Source organism: Terrapene carolina, unplaced genomic scaffold, assembly GCF_002925995.2.
Source record: "Terrapene carolina triunguis isolate 2854851 unplaced genomic scaffold, T_m_triunguis-2.0 Scaffold113, whole genome shotgun sequence".
Taxonomy (NCBI): domain Eukaryota; kingdom Metazoa; phylum Chordata; order Testudines; family Emydidae; genus Terrapene; species Terrapene triunguis.
In genome coordinates, this window is record NW_020664464.1 from 5,794,345 (window position 1) to 5,813,795 (window position 19,451).

Sequence of the window (19,451 nt, forward strand, 5' to 3'; positions counted from 1 at the left end):
ACAATCTAAATGGGAAGTGTTCAGATACTACAACGATGGGCATAAAAATCCTGTAAAAAGATACAAAAATACAATTGTCTTAAATCTTCCACTTCCCCCTATTTTGTCCCCCCCTCGCCAAAAAAAAGTTAGACTCATAGTTACAAAACTTCCCAAACACTGGAAAGTATTGAAATATAGCATTCAATTACATGCCTCCTCAAATCTATTGTGCTATTGAAGCCAATTGACATGTTAAACATTGTATATTATGCTAGTTCAGCATCTGGGTGGCTGAGGACACTTTAAACCTCAAATACTTTAGCATCTGCAGCCATCTTAAACCACTTCCATAGCTGCTTATATAGCCTGATTACAATGTTTAAGATGTCTGCATGCCAAGGAGCTCCACTACTATTCATGAGGTGAAATCATCTAACTTTCTGAATCTTTCCATCTCTCAATCACCTTGTTCAATTTCCCTCAAACATATAAGAAATATTCTACTTTTACAGACGATACCATCTATGCAAGGTCAGGTAGTTTGGTGTGGCTTTGACAAGAGGTAAAAAAAAATATCAAACTTACAACAGAAGGTAAACATCTAACTCACTTAAGGAGTCAGTGCTGTTTGTTTTCAGTTTAGTTTGCTCCTGTCTTTTTCTGAAGTGGTCAGCTAGTTTTATTAAGATCTATTCAGCAGACAAATCACTAGGTGTTAAGTTTTACCAGAAAGAGCTTTAACTCAGCATAAATTCTCTTTAGAAAACATTAATTTCAGGAACAAAACCCAACCCCCACTTTGCAGTGAAAATATTGATACAAAGCTTCATTCTCTAGCTGCACAAATTCCCATCTCCTCTCTTCCAATGTTCCTTTTTGCATGGAAGGAGGTCCTAAATCTGCCAATCATTAACACAATAGCTCCTTTGATTACTGAATCCATCATATGTACACAGGAAGCCTATGATCAGAAGGGTCACTCCAATGCAGAAACTTCATCCCACAATTATTTGTATGAAATATTTAGATTCAAACTAGTTAAAGTACATATATAATAACTACTTTTACAATTTATATTCTTGGGAAGGAAGCTCCAACATTCTTCCTATTATTTCCTTGTTAGTTTCCTTTACCCTTAAAGGCTTCATTTCATGATGACTCTCACATTATTCAACAAAAGCTGTCCTAGCTTGGAGGTAACTATATGATTTAGTTGGGGTTGGTCCTGCTTTGAGCAGGGGATTGGATTAGATGACCTCCTGAGGTCTCTTTCAACCCTAATCTTCTATGATTCTATAGCTAAGGCTACGTTTTAGTCATGGATATTTTTAGTAAAAGTCATGGACAGGTCATGGGCAGTAAACAAAAATTAATGGCCCGTGACCTGTCCATGACTTTTACTATATACCCCTGATTAAAATGTGGGGGGGGGGAACAGCTCAGGGGTTGGCCTTGGGGGCACCTCAGGTGCTGGGGGGGCCAGCCCACATGGTGCCATGGGTGCTGGGGGGGCGCCATGGGTGCTGGGGGGGCATGGCCAGAGGTGTCCTGCCAGTGCTTGGGAGAGGTGGCCTGAGGGGGGTGCTGTGGGTACCAGGGGGGCACAGCCGGGGGGGGCGCCAGGGGGGGGGGGGGGGGGAGGGTTGGCTACAGAAGTCATGGAGGTCACGGAAAGTCACAGAATCCATTACTTCCGTGACCCCTGTGACAAAAGCCGAGCCTTAACTATAGCTGAACCATTTGGTAATAATGACCACAATGTAATTAAATTTAGCATCCTTGGAGGGGGGGGGGAATACCAAAAAACAAACAAACCCAGCATAATAATTTTTTACTTTAAAAGGGAGAACTACATAAGAATGAGGATGCTAGTTAGACAGAAATTAAAAAGGGCAGTCTCAAGAGTATAATACCTGCAAGCAGCATGGAGACTACTTAAAAACATCATAATAGAGGCTCTGCCTAAATGTATACACAAATCAAAAAAGACAGTAGGAAGACCAAAATAATGACACCATGGCTTAACACAAAGTAATGGAGGCCACTAGAGGCAAAAGGGCATCTTTTTAAATCTGGAAGTCAAATCCTAATGAGGAAAATAGGAAGGAGCACAAACTCTGGCAAGTAAAATATAAAAGTATAATAAGGCAGGTCAAGAAAGAATTTGAGAAACAATTTGCTAAAGAAGCAAAAACTAACAATTTTTTTAAAGTACATTAGAAGCAGGAAGCCTGCCAAACAGGCAGTGGAGCCACTTTATGACAAAAGGTGTTAAAGGAGCACTCAAGGAAAAAAAAGGCCATTGCAAAGAAGGTAAATTAATTCTTTGCATCAGTCTTCACTGCAGAGGATGTGGGGGATAGATCCACAACAGAGCTACTCTTTTTGGGAACCAAATCTGAAGTCCTAAACTGATGTGTTTTAGAACCAACTGATAAACTAAACAGTAAAAAGTCACCAGGACCAGATAAAATTCACCCAAGAGTACTGAAGGAACTCAAATACAAAATTGCAGAACTATTAACTATCATATGTAACCTATCCCTGAAATCAGCCTCTGTATCAGATGCCTGAAAGGTAGCTAATGTTATGCCAATTTTTAAAAAGGGCTTGAGTGGAGATCCTGGCAATTACAGACTGGTGAACCTAACTTCAATAGCAGGCAAACTGGTGACAGCTATAGTAAAGAACAGAATGATCAGACATACAGATAAACATGATTTGTGGGAAAAAGTCAACATGGCAGCAGGTTTAATACAGACAAGAGGAAGTATGGTTTTCCACAACACACAACCTACCTGTGGAACGCATTGCCATGAGATGTCATGACAGCCAAAAGTATAACTTCTTTCAAAAAAGAACTGGATAAGTTCATGGAGGATAGGCCCATCAATGGCTATTAACTAAGAAGGTCAGGGATGCAGCCCCATGCGTGAGGCAACCCTAACCCCTCTGACTACCAGAAGCCAGGAGCGGAAGATAGAAGTGAATCACTCCATAATTGTCCTGTTCTGTACACTCCTACTGAAGCTCTGATATGGGCCACTGTCAGAGACAGGATACTGGGCAAGAGAGACCACGGTCTGACCCACTGTGGCAGCTCTTATGTTCTTATAACTATTTACACAGGTGCTGCAACTGAAGCTAGCATTCTAGCTCTGTGCAGTCAGAATGACTTCCTGGTGCCTCCTCCAAACTCTTCCCTCAGGCCACCTGTGCTCCTCTCTCTAAGTTCTAGGCAGGTTGCTACAGCCCCCATGCAATGGGACTCCACTCTATGCAGTGAGTATATATCCCCGGCCCACAGATATGGCACCAGTTCCTTTGCCAGGGGAACGTGATCAGCCATGGAGGAAATGTAGGAGTTGCCTCTGTTCAAGTTAAAAGAATGCAATGAGAAGAATAAAGCATTTAAAATGTACTTTACTTATTTGACAACTGTAGTTTAACACTAATTATTTATGATAAAATTTCAGAATGTACTAACTATACTACAACAGATATAGTAAAAATACTGACTGACTATAGTCTTGACTATAGCAATCTGCTGTTAAATCTTTGCTGAGAAGTGTGGAGACACTGCCAATTTTTGGATTAGTGATGTATGGTTCAGTTGGGTTCTACTGTATTCTCACTTTAAATCAGATTATCATTTTTTAATTCTCTCCAAGATAATCCTCATGGCAAATAACACCCAAAGGATATTTAATTTAAAAAATGTATAGCTGTCTTCAAAAATTATATAGTCTACTTAATGTAGGCAATTGACTCATTTCATTAAGATCAGTTTTTAAGAACAGGCTGGACAAACATCTGTCAGGGATGGTCTAAATTTCCTTGGTCCTGCCTCAGCACAAGAGGCTGGATTTGATGACTTTTCAGGGTCCCATCCAGCCTTACATTTCTGTGATTCTATGATTAAATGGTACATATGTTGAATAAGTAGGGCCAAATTCTCCTCTTAATTACATTATTGCAACCCCACTGAAGACATTGGTATTGTACCAGTGTTAATGAGAGGAAAATTTGATCTGTAATCTCTTTGATTTGTTGTATTGAGGGACCTGTGTGTTCCATAATTCAGCAGCTGGACAATTTACAAAGAAATCATCTTGCCAGAAAACTGTTCTCCAGAATCTAGGTATTCATTTACCCAAACAAACAAATGAAATAAATAAATAAAAATAAAGCAACCCAACCCTTAGAGTTGTGAATATAACATTCCAAACATAAACTGCTGCAACACTGTCTCTGAGTCTGCCAACAACCTGAAACTATAGCTGAAAATTTTGTAATCTGTCCTTATTCATGCGGTATTAATTCTGTAACATAAGGTTTACAAATTAAACATCAGAACTGCTAACATTGTTGACATGAGAGCTTTGTATACAGAGGGCATGCAGGCTCAGCCCATTGCCTGAAGATGGATAGAAAGCTGGCTAGATCGTCGGGCTCAACGGGTAGTGATCAATGGCTCCATGTCTAGTTGGCAGCCGGTTTCAAGTGGAGTGCCCCAGGGGTTGGTCCTGGGGCAGGTTTTGTTCAATATCTTCATTAATGACCTGGAGGATGGCGTGGACTGCACTCTCAGCAAGTTTGCAGATGACACTAAACTGGGAGGAGTGGTAGATAGGCTGGAGGGTAGGGATAGGATACAGAGGGACCTAGACAAATTAGAGGATTGGGCCAAAAGAAACCTGATGAGGTTCAACAAAGACAAGTGCAAAGGACCTAGAGGTTACAGTGGACGAGAAGCTGGATATGAGTCAACAGTGTGCCCTTGTTGCCAAGAAGGCTAACGGCATTCTGGGCTGTATAAGTAGGGGCATTGCCAGCAGATTGAGGGACGTGATCGTTCCCCTCTATTCGACATTGGTGAGGCCTCATCTGGAGTACTATGTCCAGTTTTGGGCCCCACACTACAAGAAGGATGTGGAAAAATTGGAAAGAGTCCAGCGGAGGGCAACAAAAATGATTAGGGGGCTGAAGCACATGACTTATGAGGAGAGGCTGAGGGAACTGGGATTGTTTAGTCTGCAGAAGAGACGAATGAGGGGGGATTTGATAGCTGCTTTCAACTACCTGAAAGGGGGTTCCGAAGAGGATGGATCTAGACTGTTCTCAGTGGTACCTGATGACAGAACAAGGAGTAATGGTCTGAAGTTGCAGTTGGGGAGGTTTAGGTTGGATATTAGGAAAAACTTTTTCACTAGTAGGGTGGTGAAGCACTGGAATGGGTTACCTAAGGAGGTGGTGGAATCTCCTTCCTTAGAGGTTTTTAAAGTCAGGCTTGACAAAGCCCTGGCTGGGATGATTTAGTTGGGAATTGGTCCTGCTTTGAGCAGGGGGTTGGACTAGATGACCTCCTGAGGTCCCTTCCAACCCTGATATTCTATGATTCTATTATTCTAAGATGATATTCCTTCTTTGAAAATCATGAATTGCCACTAAATCAGGTATTTCTGCAATCCTTGTCTTCGTTGCCTTTCTGCAGTAATAAAAAGAAATGGTACTTTTATTGAAAAACATGGGCATGTCAGTTAAGAGAAGGTTTTGATTTGAATCAGCAGGACCTTACTGACCTTTTCAGAATTCAACATAATGTGAAAAGTGATTTCTCTCCCTTCACACTGATAATTGAGTACCTGCTGGCTAACAAAATGGTTTGGCTCTACATATTCTCTAGTTCTCATGCTGATTACTCACTTAAGGTAATTACTGATTTCTAAGCTTTAAATAGAACACAGGAAGCATTATCACAGGTGCCTAGCTTACTTAAAAATCATTATTCATTGTTCATTGTTTTATTGAACATCTTTGCATAGATCAACTGAGATGGTTATTCTTGAATTGGTAAAATCATTCGGGGCTAGATTGTGACTTTAGTCTTTGCAACGGACGTTAGATGGCTGTTGTATTTCTCTTCTTGCAGTGCATGAGCTGTCTGCACACAGTTGTTAATAACTTACTACAGGAATCTAGGAAGATTAAAGTCTGGAAGGGACTGATAGATCTACTGACACATGCTATTACAGTATGTTCTTGCTTTGAATTTCCCTGTTTTATTATCATCTTCATTATCATACAGTACTGAAGATGATAGTGCACTGCATTTGTGGAGGATAAGAATTGTGACTTCTCTATAAGACTATCAAATATTCAGTCAATCTTATAACAACCTCCTTCAAAGATATTTTGAAAAGTTTCCACAGAAGGAAAGGTAAGAGAGAGAACAAACTCCCAGCAAAATTTAGGCGTTGTTCAAGAATGCTAATCATTTTACCCAAATGTTTTCAATCATGTACTACTTGGTCACAAATCTTCATCTTAGTGAGACACACATACAGAGTACCAGAAGTGATTTGAAAGCATACTGCTTCTGGGCAATTTCCCTAAAAGGAATTCCACTGTGCAACTTCACATTCACCAGACGGGTGGGGAAGCACCTCTGCATCCCTTTTTCTGAGGAAATTGCTCTTGGCTGCATGAGCTAGAAAAAATAGAGCTGGTCTTGGTCAGAGTGCAGGTATGTAGGTACTCTGCATTCTATATGATGATAATACTATGCCTACTGGCAGAAAATGTACTCCAGGCATTGACTTAGTGTCAAGGGAAATACACTAGAGATTATTGTCCCCTCATCATCTCCTGTTAGGGTTTGAGGTCCACTTCAGAGGAAAATCCAACAATCCTGTTTGATAGATGGATGCAGAACACTTCCCACAAGAGTAAACATCAGAAAAGCAATTATACCAGAGTGGTACCCAGCACTATGAAAGCTGTGTTTGGTCCCCATCTCCCACTTTCAGGACTGCCATTTGCTTGTTGCTCCTGTACATCCCAAGCAATGTGAGAGCAACATACTTGATACTACCCAGATGCAGAGATCTGGCAAAACACCACTGAATATCAGTCAGTGCATATGCACATTGCCATACATGAACAGATGCATTTCAGCTGTCATCAGAGAATAGGGGCCAGATAAAAAGTAGCCCATTGTTGGGGTAGACCAGGCTTCTTAGCCCCAGTAGGCAGGTGGTTTAGGTGCAGGTCAAACAGGGCTGTCTGGCCTGCTAGCCAGTCATGGCCCATGGAGTTTTGTGGAGCAGCTCTTTCTGCTTCAGTCTACAAGCTTTGGCAATGCTTTACTTGATCACTTTGGCCTTCAAAGGGTTATACATGCAATTTTCTCAGTTATTTTGCCTGCACCTTGTAAAGTGCTGCACCTTTGTTTGTCAGCCGGCTCATCGCAGCCTTCTGCACCAGTGGACAAAATGGCCGACAAAGCCAAGGGAGTGTGACTAGTCATGCACAACCTAGTACCCCTTTAAACAAATCTTTGTGCAGGTCTACAGTCTTTATTCCTTGCTATCTCTTCACTCATTCTGTTCTTTGAAAGTGTCACACCCCAATGGCCCAAGGGGTCCTCTGGGGAAGGCAGATCAGCACTGTATATTGCTAACGCTATTGCAAGCATCGCAGGGCATTTTGGGAAGGGTCAAAGGTGTGAGTGAGTGTGGAACGGAAGATTCCTTTGCAGGTCACGTGAGACCAGAGGGGGAAGAAGGAAGAGAGCAGAGAATGGGTTAACTCCGCACTCCTGCTAGGCCCAAAGATAAGACGCTGACTCCAGCCTGCTCAAGGCCACAACACACATCTGACTCTCGGCTGCCTACCAAGAAAGAGGGGGGCCCGGAATTTACCGATCAGCCGTGAGAAAGGAAGATGCAGCTGAGCAGACCTGCAGAGGCAGCCCATAACGAGCGAGACAAGTGAAGGCCAGCATGGAGGAAAACAAAGAGGACAACAAAGTCTAGCCGGTGTGTTTTGGGAAAGTTGAGGAGACCACAGAGAGCCAGTTTGGACTGGTACAAAGAATACCAGGGACAGAGGTCGCAGAACGAAACACCCCCAAAGGCACCCTGGACTTAAAAACCCTCCTGAGAGCTGGAGCAATTCGGAGATCAACAGCGGACCTCAGATGGCCTGGGCCCAGAACAGAACTCCTGTCCACCCTACCCCCTCTTCTTCTTATGTTACACCCAGGCTTGGCCAGCCGTGGGTAGAGCATGTGTGAGTATGAAAGTGGGTTAGGGCTTGGGGCACTAACGCTTTCTTCCTTCCTCTGAGTGACGGGGGGAGCACCCATCACTCTCCAGTGTTATTTTATTATTGTATTAATAAAGCTTTAAAATACCTTGGTGTATTTCGTCATCTCCTCCCCAAATGATCCTGTGGCCTCAGCCTGATCACCTGATGCCTCAGGCAGATTGGTAACTGAAATCTGTCACAAAAGCCCTGTGGCAGTGGGCAAATGGTGACAGGGACAGGCAGAGGATGCTGCCGGGTATCCCTAGTCACAAACCTACATTCAGGTGGTGCGAGAATGATGGTCTTCCGTTGTTGACTTGAAGTAACATTGGCATCTATATCCTTCTCATGCATCAGAGCAACCTGTTTAGGGATAGTGCTGCTCTCCCCAATCTGGGGAAGGGGGAGAAAAGGATCCCTAAACATTGCTCACTCCATTATTGACTTGCTAGTACGCTGTGACCAGCTGGTCATCCAACTGTGCAGTAAAAGGCAACATCACACACAAAGAACAATGAACTTTGCATCCTGGAATGTCCACACTGTTTCTGATGATGCTGGTGGGCTGGAAAGGTGCACAGCACTCAGCAGAAGAGAACTTGCCAAATATAACAGTAATATAGCTGCACTGAGTGAAACATGTCTCCCAGGTGAGTCCCAGCTTGAAGAAGTTGGTTTTGATACACGGTAGTAAGAGGATTTATTATATGGACCTTTGCATTTGTGATTTGTGCATGTACAAAGCATTGGGTAGGAACATTTTAAAAATAAGAAACTACATCAGTGAAAATGTATATTTCAGTAAAGCTCTTATGAGCAATTGTCTGTTTCTGCCTCTTCCTTTTGAATGCATTAAACCAATGATTAGTCATCTTGATCATCCAATTGAGCTCTTCAGGAAGCTGCACCTTTTCTAGCAAGATTTATTAGGGAAGACATGCTTTTATCATTAATGCATGGCTGGCATTAAAAGTGCATTGCTATACTGTCTCCCAGTTGATTTTTTCTTTACAATTTACAATGCATTTGGGAGTCCCTTTTCCACAGTTTGGTTTTATGATTTTCTGCTGCTGCTGCTATGCTAGTGATGTGTTTACAGCTGATGTAGGGGTCGGGGAAATACACTTCATTAAAATGCTTTTGGCTCTGTAGGCTGGATTGCAGAGGAAAGCAGTGGCTTCTTTCAATAACCAAAACAAAATTTGCTGTGAGGCTGCATAGCTTTGCTCTTTTAATACCTGCAATGCATTAAGGAGAAAAGCTTGTCCTACCTAGACACTGTTGCTAGCTATAGCAGGATTTAAGGCTCCAAGTCAGCGAGGTCAATCCTGTATTAGTAACATTAGTCATTTCCATGAGAACCATTTGTGATGCCACATGTAAAGAATTATGATGGTGTCACTGCACGGAGAGGAACAAAAAGAAGAGCGGTTGTAAAAAAGACAACTTACATTATGCCTATCCCCGCTAGCTGCACTAAATATTTGTTTCCCATTAAGAGCTTTGGTTGATTAGTGACTGATTAAGGACTTCAGGAGTGGGCTCAGTAACCAAAATAAAAATAATTGATACTACAAGTTACAGGATGGCAGGTTCTAGGGCTCGTTGGCTAAGTTATCTTAATGCCAGGTGATAGAAACCTACATAAATATGAGGAGTTATTTCTGCTGCCAGTGGGTCATGTTAACTACAAATAGAATATAAGACGGGTTGGAACCTCTCTCTGGGGCAGAGGGAGCTAAGGGCAAGGAAAAATCCTAGAAATAGCTAGGCTCAAGAGAAAGTTTAGGTTGAAATTTGCTTAGTTTTTTTTTTTTTAATAAAAATTAATAAAGACAAAGCCCAGGAAAGAATCATATATATGGATGCTATGTTTAGAGCAGATTAGAAATAGAACCTACTTGTACTATACTGTACTTGCATCAAAGAAACATTTTCAGTGGAGAAATTGTTAGTATATTCTTCAGGATTTTTTTAGCAGCCTGTAAATACTCAATGAAAAATTCTGTGCTTAAGCTTACCTGAGTTTCTAAACAATTATATGTTCAAAGAATACCTGCTTATGTAAATTGATTTTCCACAATTGGTTAAAATAGTAAACCCATTTTTATATAGCTTTAAAATAATGCTCTCTTACTTTATTTCAAGAATTCTAGATTACAGTAGGCTGGCCAGTAAGGGTATATTTCTTCCTGAAACAAGATGAGTAACATGACTGGTATGGTATGATAGTTTGATGCACATGTTCACTAGTCTGCAGACTTCTCTGCACTATTGAAAGAGCATTTGATTAGTTACACATTTTTGGAATATAGACAGAACAACAGCAGTAGCCTGAAGAAGACCCCAGATTAATTCAACAGGTTTGGCAGACTGGAATAGGTATTGCAGAACAGCTATTCTGCACTAGCTCCCCCACGTGGACATTCTTATTGCACACTAAAATTGCCTTTGTGTGGTTCAACTTAGTTCACTCTCTTAGAGAGCAGAATAAGAGTGTTTGCATAGGCAGCTAGTGGTGAATAGCTATTGCTCTTTAAATTCACATCCTAGCTTATTTCACAATAGCTTTGCCATGTAGACAAGCCTTCATTGTAAATGAACATTGGCAGACATGACATTTAAGATACTCTTCAATGTCCCATGCAATTAAAAATATGACTACAGGCTGAAGAAAAACTTGAATTTCAGTGTGTGTATGGGATAGAGGGGAGAGGTGGATTGGAGACACAAATAACTTGTAAAATAAGAATGATAATTCAAGCTAACTTTCCATCTTATAAGCAAAAGAAACAAACTGATGACCTGAAGAGTGTTATGTATCATTGTTCACTGAGGCAGCACAGTGAGTTGACTGTGAATTTTAGCATACGTGAATGAAAGTTAACTCTGAGTTTACCCAGCATAATGAAAATAAAAGAGGCCTAGAAATTAATTAGAAGTTACCTAGAACTACGTAAAGCTTATAATGATTAGGGTGTAGAAAAATGAGACTCAGGAAAACAAAGGGATCAGGTCAGGAACAGCAATTATTATAATTAGCTTGGAAGTCCTGGGTCTCAATGTAATGTCATTCCTATGGGAAAAGATTCATTCAGATATCTTAAGCTGATATTTGTTGAAGAACGATTGCTCATGGAGTGTTTTTATTTGGTTTCCATTGTTAAAAGTGAATGTTGCCCACTAATTATTGTTATTTAAAATAGTCAGACTATTTCACTTCGCTTTATATTGCATATGTTCAAAAATCTAGCAGACATTAATTTGCCACTATGCATGTTTTCAGAAACAAGGTAGCTCAAAATAAACCATGACATAAAAATAATACTGTAATCAAATATTTGTTTCATCCCTTTCTTCTCTTGTCTAGTTGTTCTGTGTACTAAGGTGTGATTCCCCAAGCAAAGTGTCAATTGTCAGAGCATGCCTATATCATTTGCACTTGGGTATAAAACCTTTTCCAGAAGGTATTTAGTTATTGTCGTTAGAAAGCCATTTTATTCTATTTTGTTAGAATCTACTATATTTAATCAGTTTAAAAAGTTATGTTTGTATGAGAAAATCCTGTGAAATATTGTGATTGCTTTACTCCTATCTCCCACCCAAGAGGTTAAGATTCAAGCAACAACAAAACCCAGTATGTCAGATCCACATGTTGCTACTATAAAAAGAGATTTCCGCTGGAGACTAGGGAACTGATTAACTTAGCCCACTTTAAGCAATGTTTCTGCTAGCTAATTACAAAGCTCTTACCGTGGTGGAAGATGTGATTGTTTTGGGTGATGGTTTCACAGGCTACTAGATACGCACCCCTATCAAAAATAACTTCTGATACACACCAACAATATATTTTTTAAATTATGCTAACCGAATACTAGGCTTATTATCAAGAAGGGAAAAGTTAGGAAATACCACAGTTAATGTTGCCTGCATAAATTTAAGTCTGCCTTCTTGCATATATATATGCATTATGCAACAGTTTTGATTATAGAATAATGTACAAGTTCTTAAAAATACAATAGAATATAAAGTCTTTTTCTTTTTCTATTTCCTTTGTAGCCTTCTGATCCTGATACCAGCCTTGTGCCCCACCACAAATTAGAATGATCTGAGAACTTCTTTAACTTATCCTAGCAGCCTGAAGGACCATTCCAACAGCTTGGAATTGCTGGGACACAGGGACACTGGCCAGGTCTCCTTTCTCTCAGACATCCAGCCTATAAGCCACTATGACCTGTCTACACCTCCTGAAGATCTGCCAATGCAAGTGGAATCATCAAATGGCCATTAATTTGATTGTAGTGTTGCTCTGTGCAAAGCACCCAGAGCAGGACCAAGGATCTGGTCTGTGGTATGAAAAAAGTGACAAATATCTCAAGCATTTTCAACAAATACCTCACATTTTGCACCAATAACAGAAATAATTTAAAGGTTTTTCCCCTATGCAGCTTAAAATTTTCTTTTTTATTTTTTGCCCCTTCACTGGAATTTCTTACATAGGAGGCTTAGAGTCCAGGCAGACAAATGATTGCAGAGCCACTAAAGTGACTTCACATTTAATTACCTCACACATTCACATCAGAGGCTTGATTTAGTAATGCTGCATTGAGCATTTCGGAGCAGTTACTTAAGGTTATAATACACACGAGACAATTTCATCTGCAGTATCTAAAATATTTATTGAGAGGCATGTAATTTAAAATACATAGTAATGTGTTATCAACTGCCAACGAATATGTTTTGAATTATTCTCTCTCTCTCTTTTTTGGGCAACTTTTCAAACAAGCCTAAATGAAAAGGCAGTGAAAACTAGAATTTTGCATTTGAATCCACATGGGGCTGGATTGACACTTTGCTATCTATCCACCCTGACAAAGGGGATGTACATACTCACAATGCCCCAGAAGCAGACCAGAGGCTGAATTGTGACTCAGTCATAATTCAGTACCTGATTCCCCCTTGTGCTCAATGGGTGAAGAAAGCCGTGCCATCTCCTGGACTGGTGCAGCTTTCTTCCCTTTCCACTCCAATTCAGCAGCACTGGCTGGCACATTTTGGGGTGAGGTCAGGGCAGAGCCAAGGCTCCACCTATTCCCAACCCACTTCCTGCCCACCTACACAGTAGGAGGAGTGGTTACTCTCCCTGCCCTGACCCCTATTGTGACTCAAGATGTTGGTAACTTGTGCAGGACGGGAGTACAGGTGTTCCTTATGTGCATTGTGCATAAAAACCTATGTAAAATAGCCTTACACTCATTCAATATTGGTGATCAGTATTTCAATATTGGTGATGTTCTAAGTGTTAATTAAAAATAAAACTAGTCAGAGGGACTGTGTGCTTTGTAGGATTAGTGATGGGGTACAACATGTTTCAACCCTGAGTCACTGGTTCAAATCCAGCCTAGGTTGGTAGGGTCTGAAATGTAATTCCCATCTGATGTTCAATGTGAAATGAGTTTGGTGAGTTTAGATCAGGACCCAGCAGATGAGTAACCAGCTCAGAAAAAATCCTCCACAACTGTCAACCTTGTTGGCAGTGTCCAAAGAGAGATTAAAATATTGAATAGGCATGTGGCCAAAACTACCCTTTTAACCTTAGAGGGTTAAGCAGCTTGCACTGCTGCTACACTGGCTATGCCTGTTCTGTGTATCAATAGAGAACCTCAGGGCTCACAACTCAAAACCTATCCCAAACTCTAAAATTTATTTAAAAAATTGAAATTTTTTTACAGTGCTACATGGCAGCTCCTTTGGAAGTCACCTGCAACTTCTGGTTCCAGAGTAAGCCATGTTCCCATCTGGGAGCATAAACTATATGTATCAAAGAGTAGAACTCTGTTAAAATACAGTATATGTATTTGAATTCCTATGAATAAGCTCTCCTGTGGGTCTCTCTTTTGCCTTCTATGTACAGATGGAGTCTGTATATACCATTGAGTTCCCTCAATAAAAAAGAAGCTGAAAAATAAAATTAAAAGAAGTCTTGTCTTTCAAGATGTCTAAATATACTTAATGAGCCTGAGTTTCAAAATGTTCAGTATGCAACAGCACGTGCAAAATGTTCATGCAATTTTATGTCTCTTTATACACACAATTACTCTACCTGTACATGGAAATAATTGAATTTGTGAATGTAATCCAATATGTATCCACACTCATAATAACCTGTGTGTTCAAATTAGTTATTGAATTACACCCTCATATTTGTATATCCAGTTTATATAACTTATTGAAAACCAGGACATATATATTTGAATAAACTCAACTGGAGTGCACATAATGACTGATCACTGTCCTGACATTTATCTTCAGGAATGAAAAAAAGATGGATAACTAATTAGCTACACGGTCAGGAAAATGTTATCTCTTCTCCTTACAAGTGAAAATAAATGTCATATAGCAAATAACATATAATGTTTTAGGATATGTGCAATGTATATGTTTTAGTTCTCTGTCATTCAGGTCTCAAACTGCTTTAGATGGTGGATAAAATTTCCAAGAGTGCCAAGACCCAGATTTTAAAAGATATTTAGGCATTGCTCTACTCAGCATTGCAATGCCTAAATTACTTAGGAGCATAAGTCTCATTTTGAAAAGTGACTTTGGGTATGTCTTCACTGCAATAAAACACCGGTGGCTGGCCTTTGTCAGCTGACTTGGGCTCACAGGGCTCAGGCTGCGGGGCTATAAGATTGCAATGTAGACATTCTGGCTTGGATTGGAGTCCAGGCTCTGGGACCCCACTACACTGCAATTCTATAGCCCCGCAAGTCCTAGTCAGCTTATATGAGCCAGCTGCAGGTGTTTCATTGCAGTGTAGATATACCCTTAGGCATTTCGGAGCTTAAGTCCCATTGATTTTCAATGAGACTTAGGCTGCAAGGACACTTGGACACTTTTAAAAATGTTACCTATTAGGTATGGAAAATTATAATGCATGAAATATATTACAATAGATACCAACTTATAAAATATTTATTTGTAAATTGATGTTATCTAGGTAACAACACACTTATGTGTGGAAATAGCAAAAAGCATAAGCATGCTGTGTATGGATACATTCAATATATGTACTGTGTACATATACTTGGAGAATATAAACATTGCATGAATCATTTTTCTCACCATATGTATAAAACCAATAAAGCTTAGTATGCTTGGACATTGTGGTTCCTTTCTCTGTCAAATATTTTACTCATTGTATTCTAATGGTGTGCACTGTGCATGTGAGGTAAGACAATATAAAACTTAAGCTAAATCTTAAGTCTTAGCATGATAAAGTGTGAAGCTGCCTCAGAGTCACCCTGTGGAGGACTAATTTTTTTCTCTTCCCACACAGCAAATATTATTTAGCAGAAGTTTATTTTATACTTTTTATTTTTAATCCAACTACTCTTAAAATCTGAAATGGTTCAATTTCTGGTATAACCACCTGTAGTGGGGTGGCTGCCCCACTCCAAGGTAAAAGGAATTAAGAGCAGCTGAGGGAGGCTGGTGAGGTAGGTGGCCCCAGGAGTGGCTGGCTTAATCAGGCCACAGCTGGCCCAGATAAAAGGGCTGTGGGGCCAGGAGACAAGGGAGTCTCACTCTAGCCCTGGAGTGGGAAGGGCTAGCTGCCTGGGAGCAAGGTACCTGAAGCGGAGCAGTGCTGGGGAAGGGCAAAGGGAGCTCCAGCCTGGTAAAATCCCAGGCTACAGGCCTTGTTGAAGGCTACAAAGGTACTGGGGCTAAAGAGGTGCAGCCCAGGAATAGGCAGAGGCAGCTGATCCTAACCCTTTGCCAATGATGAGTGGCCATTATGGACTGCAGTCTGCCCCAGTGAGCGGGGGCTAGATGATGACTGGCAGTAGCCACTGAGGCAAGGTGGGTTTAGAGGGTTGGGGGTTCCCCTGGGAGGGGAGACCCAGAGTAAGGGGGTTCTGCTGGGGGCAGAACCCTGAGGAAAGGGGCACTGGGGTCTGGGAGGGATATGGGGCCTAAGGCAGGCGAGACACTGGCCAGAAGGAGGCGCTCTGGAGCTGGAGAAGAGCTAATTCCCAGTATGACCAGCTGGATGTGCTGTGGCGGTGAGTTGTCGCACTGCTACATCACCTCTTCCAACCCAAACCTTGTTTTAGTATTCTTTAATCTGTACTGTATATTACACTGTTCCTTGTAACTTAGGATGACCAGACAGCAAGTGTGAAAAATCGGGACAGGGGGTGGGGGGTGATAGGAGCCTATATAAGAAAAAGACCCAAAAATTGGGACTGTCCCTATAAAATCGGGACATCTGGTCACCCTATTGTAACTGTACATTGTTAGTAATTGGCAGTACAGAACCTTTCAGCTTTGGGAGGTATTTTTTATGTATGGCAAAATACAATTTAACTATCTACTTCAAGTGAAACAACTGCTGCAAGCTGAAATAAAATGGTATAAGCTAAACCTGATTCTGGAATCTATAAAAGGCAGTTTTGATGTCAGAAGGATGAAAAGGTCAAAAGTAGACAACTAAACTGGATCCTACACTGCACAAATGAATGCTTCCAATACACCCCCCCCCCCAAAAGTCTCAAGGCAAGATGGATAAGACAGTGGGAGTTTTGCCATTTACTTAAATGGGATCAGGAACTGACCATAAAACCAAACTTTTCACACTCAGCTACCTAAAGTTAGGCACCTACAGCCATATTTAGACACCTATACCTAATCAGGAGAGCACTTACTCATAGCCTCTAAACCACTGGGATTTAAGTATATGTCTACACTTGGAAATTAAGGTGTGATTCCCAGCTTGAGCAGACATACTCAAACTAGCTCTCATAAAGCTAGTGTGATAAAAATAGTAGTGTAGCTGTCGTAGCCTGATAGTGGTGAGCGAAACGTGGACTATATACCCCATGAGATCCAGGTGGGTTTGTACTCAGGGCAGCTAGCCTATGGTGCTGCTTGCCACTGACCAGGCACTACTATTTTTAGCACACTAGCTCAATGAAAGCTAGCATGAGTATGTGTATGTAAGCTGGGAATCTCACTCCTAGCTCCAAGTGTAGATGTAGCCTGAGAGTCAAGCATGTGCTTGAATGCTATCACGAATCAAGGCCTTAATATGGTCTGATATTCAGTGATGCTGAATAGCTGCAACATCTCAAGTCCTTTGAACAGGTGGCGTACTGTATAACAAACCAAGCATCTGTGAATAATGACAATGGGGTCTGCAGGTCACTGGAGACACTATCCCTTATGCCACATTAAAAGTGTTCTGATACACAAGTGAAATCCAAAACAAATGAAACAATTCACTGAAGTTTTCACTTTTTCAGGAGATCTTATGATTCTATCAGTATATGCAACAGACATTTTAAAATAGAGATGGGCCAAAGTCAAAACCACCAGAGATCTAAACATCCTCAACATTTGGGGAAATTCAGATCTGGATCAGAATTTTGCAACTGCCCCTCAATTATTATGAGTCAAACCAAAACCATATATACAAATATCCCTAAATCTTGGGGGAAGATGGGATCCAAGAACTTAGAGGTAAGGCTAATGTTGCTTTAAAAGCTTTTGATTTTTTTTTAAATCATCATGCAATGTATATGGTGAATAATTTATATATATACTACATGTTATGGCAGGGGTTGCCAGATGGCACCATTACATGTAGTCTTAAGTTCTTTTTCTTATAGTTCAGGCATAGTTTTAGTCCTGCTGGTATTGTTGGTTTTGTGATGGTTTTAGTGTGAGCTGAGGCAAGCGACAAGGGAGTTTGTTTCTGCTTTAACATTTCTAACTAGAGTAAATTCTTGAGGCAGAGTTTTTCATTAGGAACTGGCCTCTGGTCTTTGAGCCGAGACTCTTGAAAAAGGGGACTGCCTGTGTGCTGTTTTGTGGCCACCTCTGTTCAATGACTGGTGTATATCTGTAATTAAAATAAGTCACACTAAGGGCTTGTCTACACTTACCGGAGGGTCCGGCGGCAGGCAATCGGTTTTCTGGGATCGACTTATCGCGTCTAGTGAAGACGCGATAAAATTGATCCCTGATCGCTCTGCCGTCGACTCCGGAAATCCACCGCGGCAAGAGGCGGCAGCGGAGTCGACGGCAGCGCGGCAGCGGTCGACTTTCCCCCGTCCTCACAGCCAGGTAAGTCGACCTAAAATACACAACTTCAGCTACGGTATTCACGTAGCTGAAGTTGCGTATCTTAGGTCGGACCCCCGCTGTAGTGTAGACCTAGCCTTAGAATATAACCAGATTCCCCACACTGATTTCTTTTCCAATGGGAAGCTGACCGGCAAGGTCCCATCTCCTCCCACTCAACAGAGGGGCAACAGTCCACAAATGCTGCAAATATGCAGTTTCCTAGACCCTTTCCTCAATTTTGCTGTTGTACATACAGAATACCTGAGTTGAAACTTTAACAAGAGTTTAAAAAGCATCTGAATATTGATCAGCAAATCATTGAACATTAATGTGAATTAATCTGATAGTTAAAATGGAAAACATTTTCTCTGGTCTTTTCTCTTGATCACTCTCTACAGTTCTCTTGACAATACAACATAAACCTAAACCTCAATTCTTTTGCTGACACTGAAGAGACAAAAACCAAAATTTGTTCCTATCTCAACATCAGCACAAGTCATATTATTAATGCAACAGCTACCAGTGAGCTGGATAATTGCTGATGTGTCCAGTTTATAGTGTCAATGAGTTTCTCACTTTTACCACTGATAATGTCAGATCCACTAATTTATAATTCCTCACATATTAGAACTACCACAGACAGGGCTGGCTCCAGGTTTTTTGCTGCCCCAAGCAACAACAAAAAAAAAAACCGGGGAGTCCCGCCGCAAAAGCAAAAAAAAAAAAAAAAAAAGTGCCGCTCAAAGGGCCGGAATGCCGCCCCTTGAAAAGTGCCGCCCCAAGCACATGCTTGGGATGCTGGTGGCTAGAGCCGGCCCTGACCACAGACTTAAAGTAGAACAATAACGTAGACTTGCTAATAGTGTTGGGTTGTGTATTCTTTATTTTAATTGAATAGTGTGTTACTGAAACCTTGTATACATTAAACTGTTTTTTGTGATTTAAAGTATGTGGAAGTAGACTCAATGAATTATTCTTTTGAATTCCATGTACCCCTTTCATATGGCTTTTTCTGAGACTGTATTTGCAAAAAGTGTTGTTCAGCATGCAGAAAATGAGTGCACAAAAAGAAAGAGCTGGAGATAGCTGAGAAAATATAGCATCCTCTGGTATCAGTACTACAGTATATGATTCCCTACCATCTTACACACATTTTATACTGATGCAACTCCAATGGAATTACCAGTCAGCACATACAGCAAGCTAGAACTGTCTAGGGTGACTCTGATTTGAATCACTGATATCTGGGA

General features: G+C 41.0%; 1 protein-coding gene across 1 annotated transcript in view; it reads right to left on the minus strand.

Moving 5' to 3' along the window:
• Positions 1–19,451, minus strand: part of SLC24A2 (solute carrier family 24 member 2) — a 165,074-nt gene that overhangs the window by 122,891 nt on the left and 22,732 nt on the right. Inside the window, exon 5 of the mRNA XM_026652431.1 lies at positions 7,528–7,585. Within this exon, the coding sequence (XP_026508216.1) occupies positions 7,528–7,585 (58 nt within the window). The remainder of the gene's footprint in view (positions 1–7,527; positions 7,586–19,451) is intronic.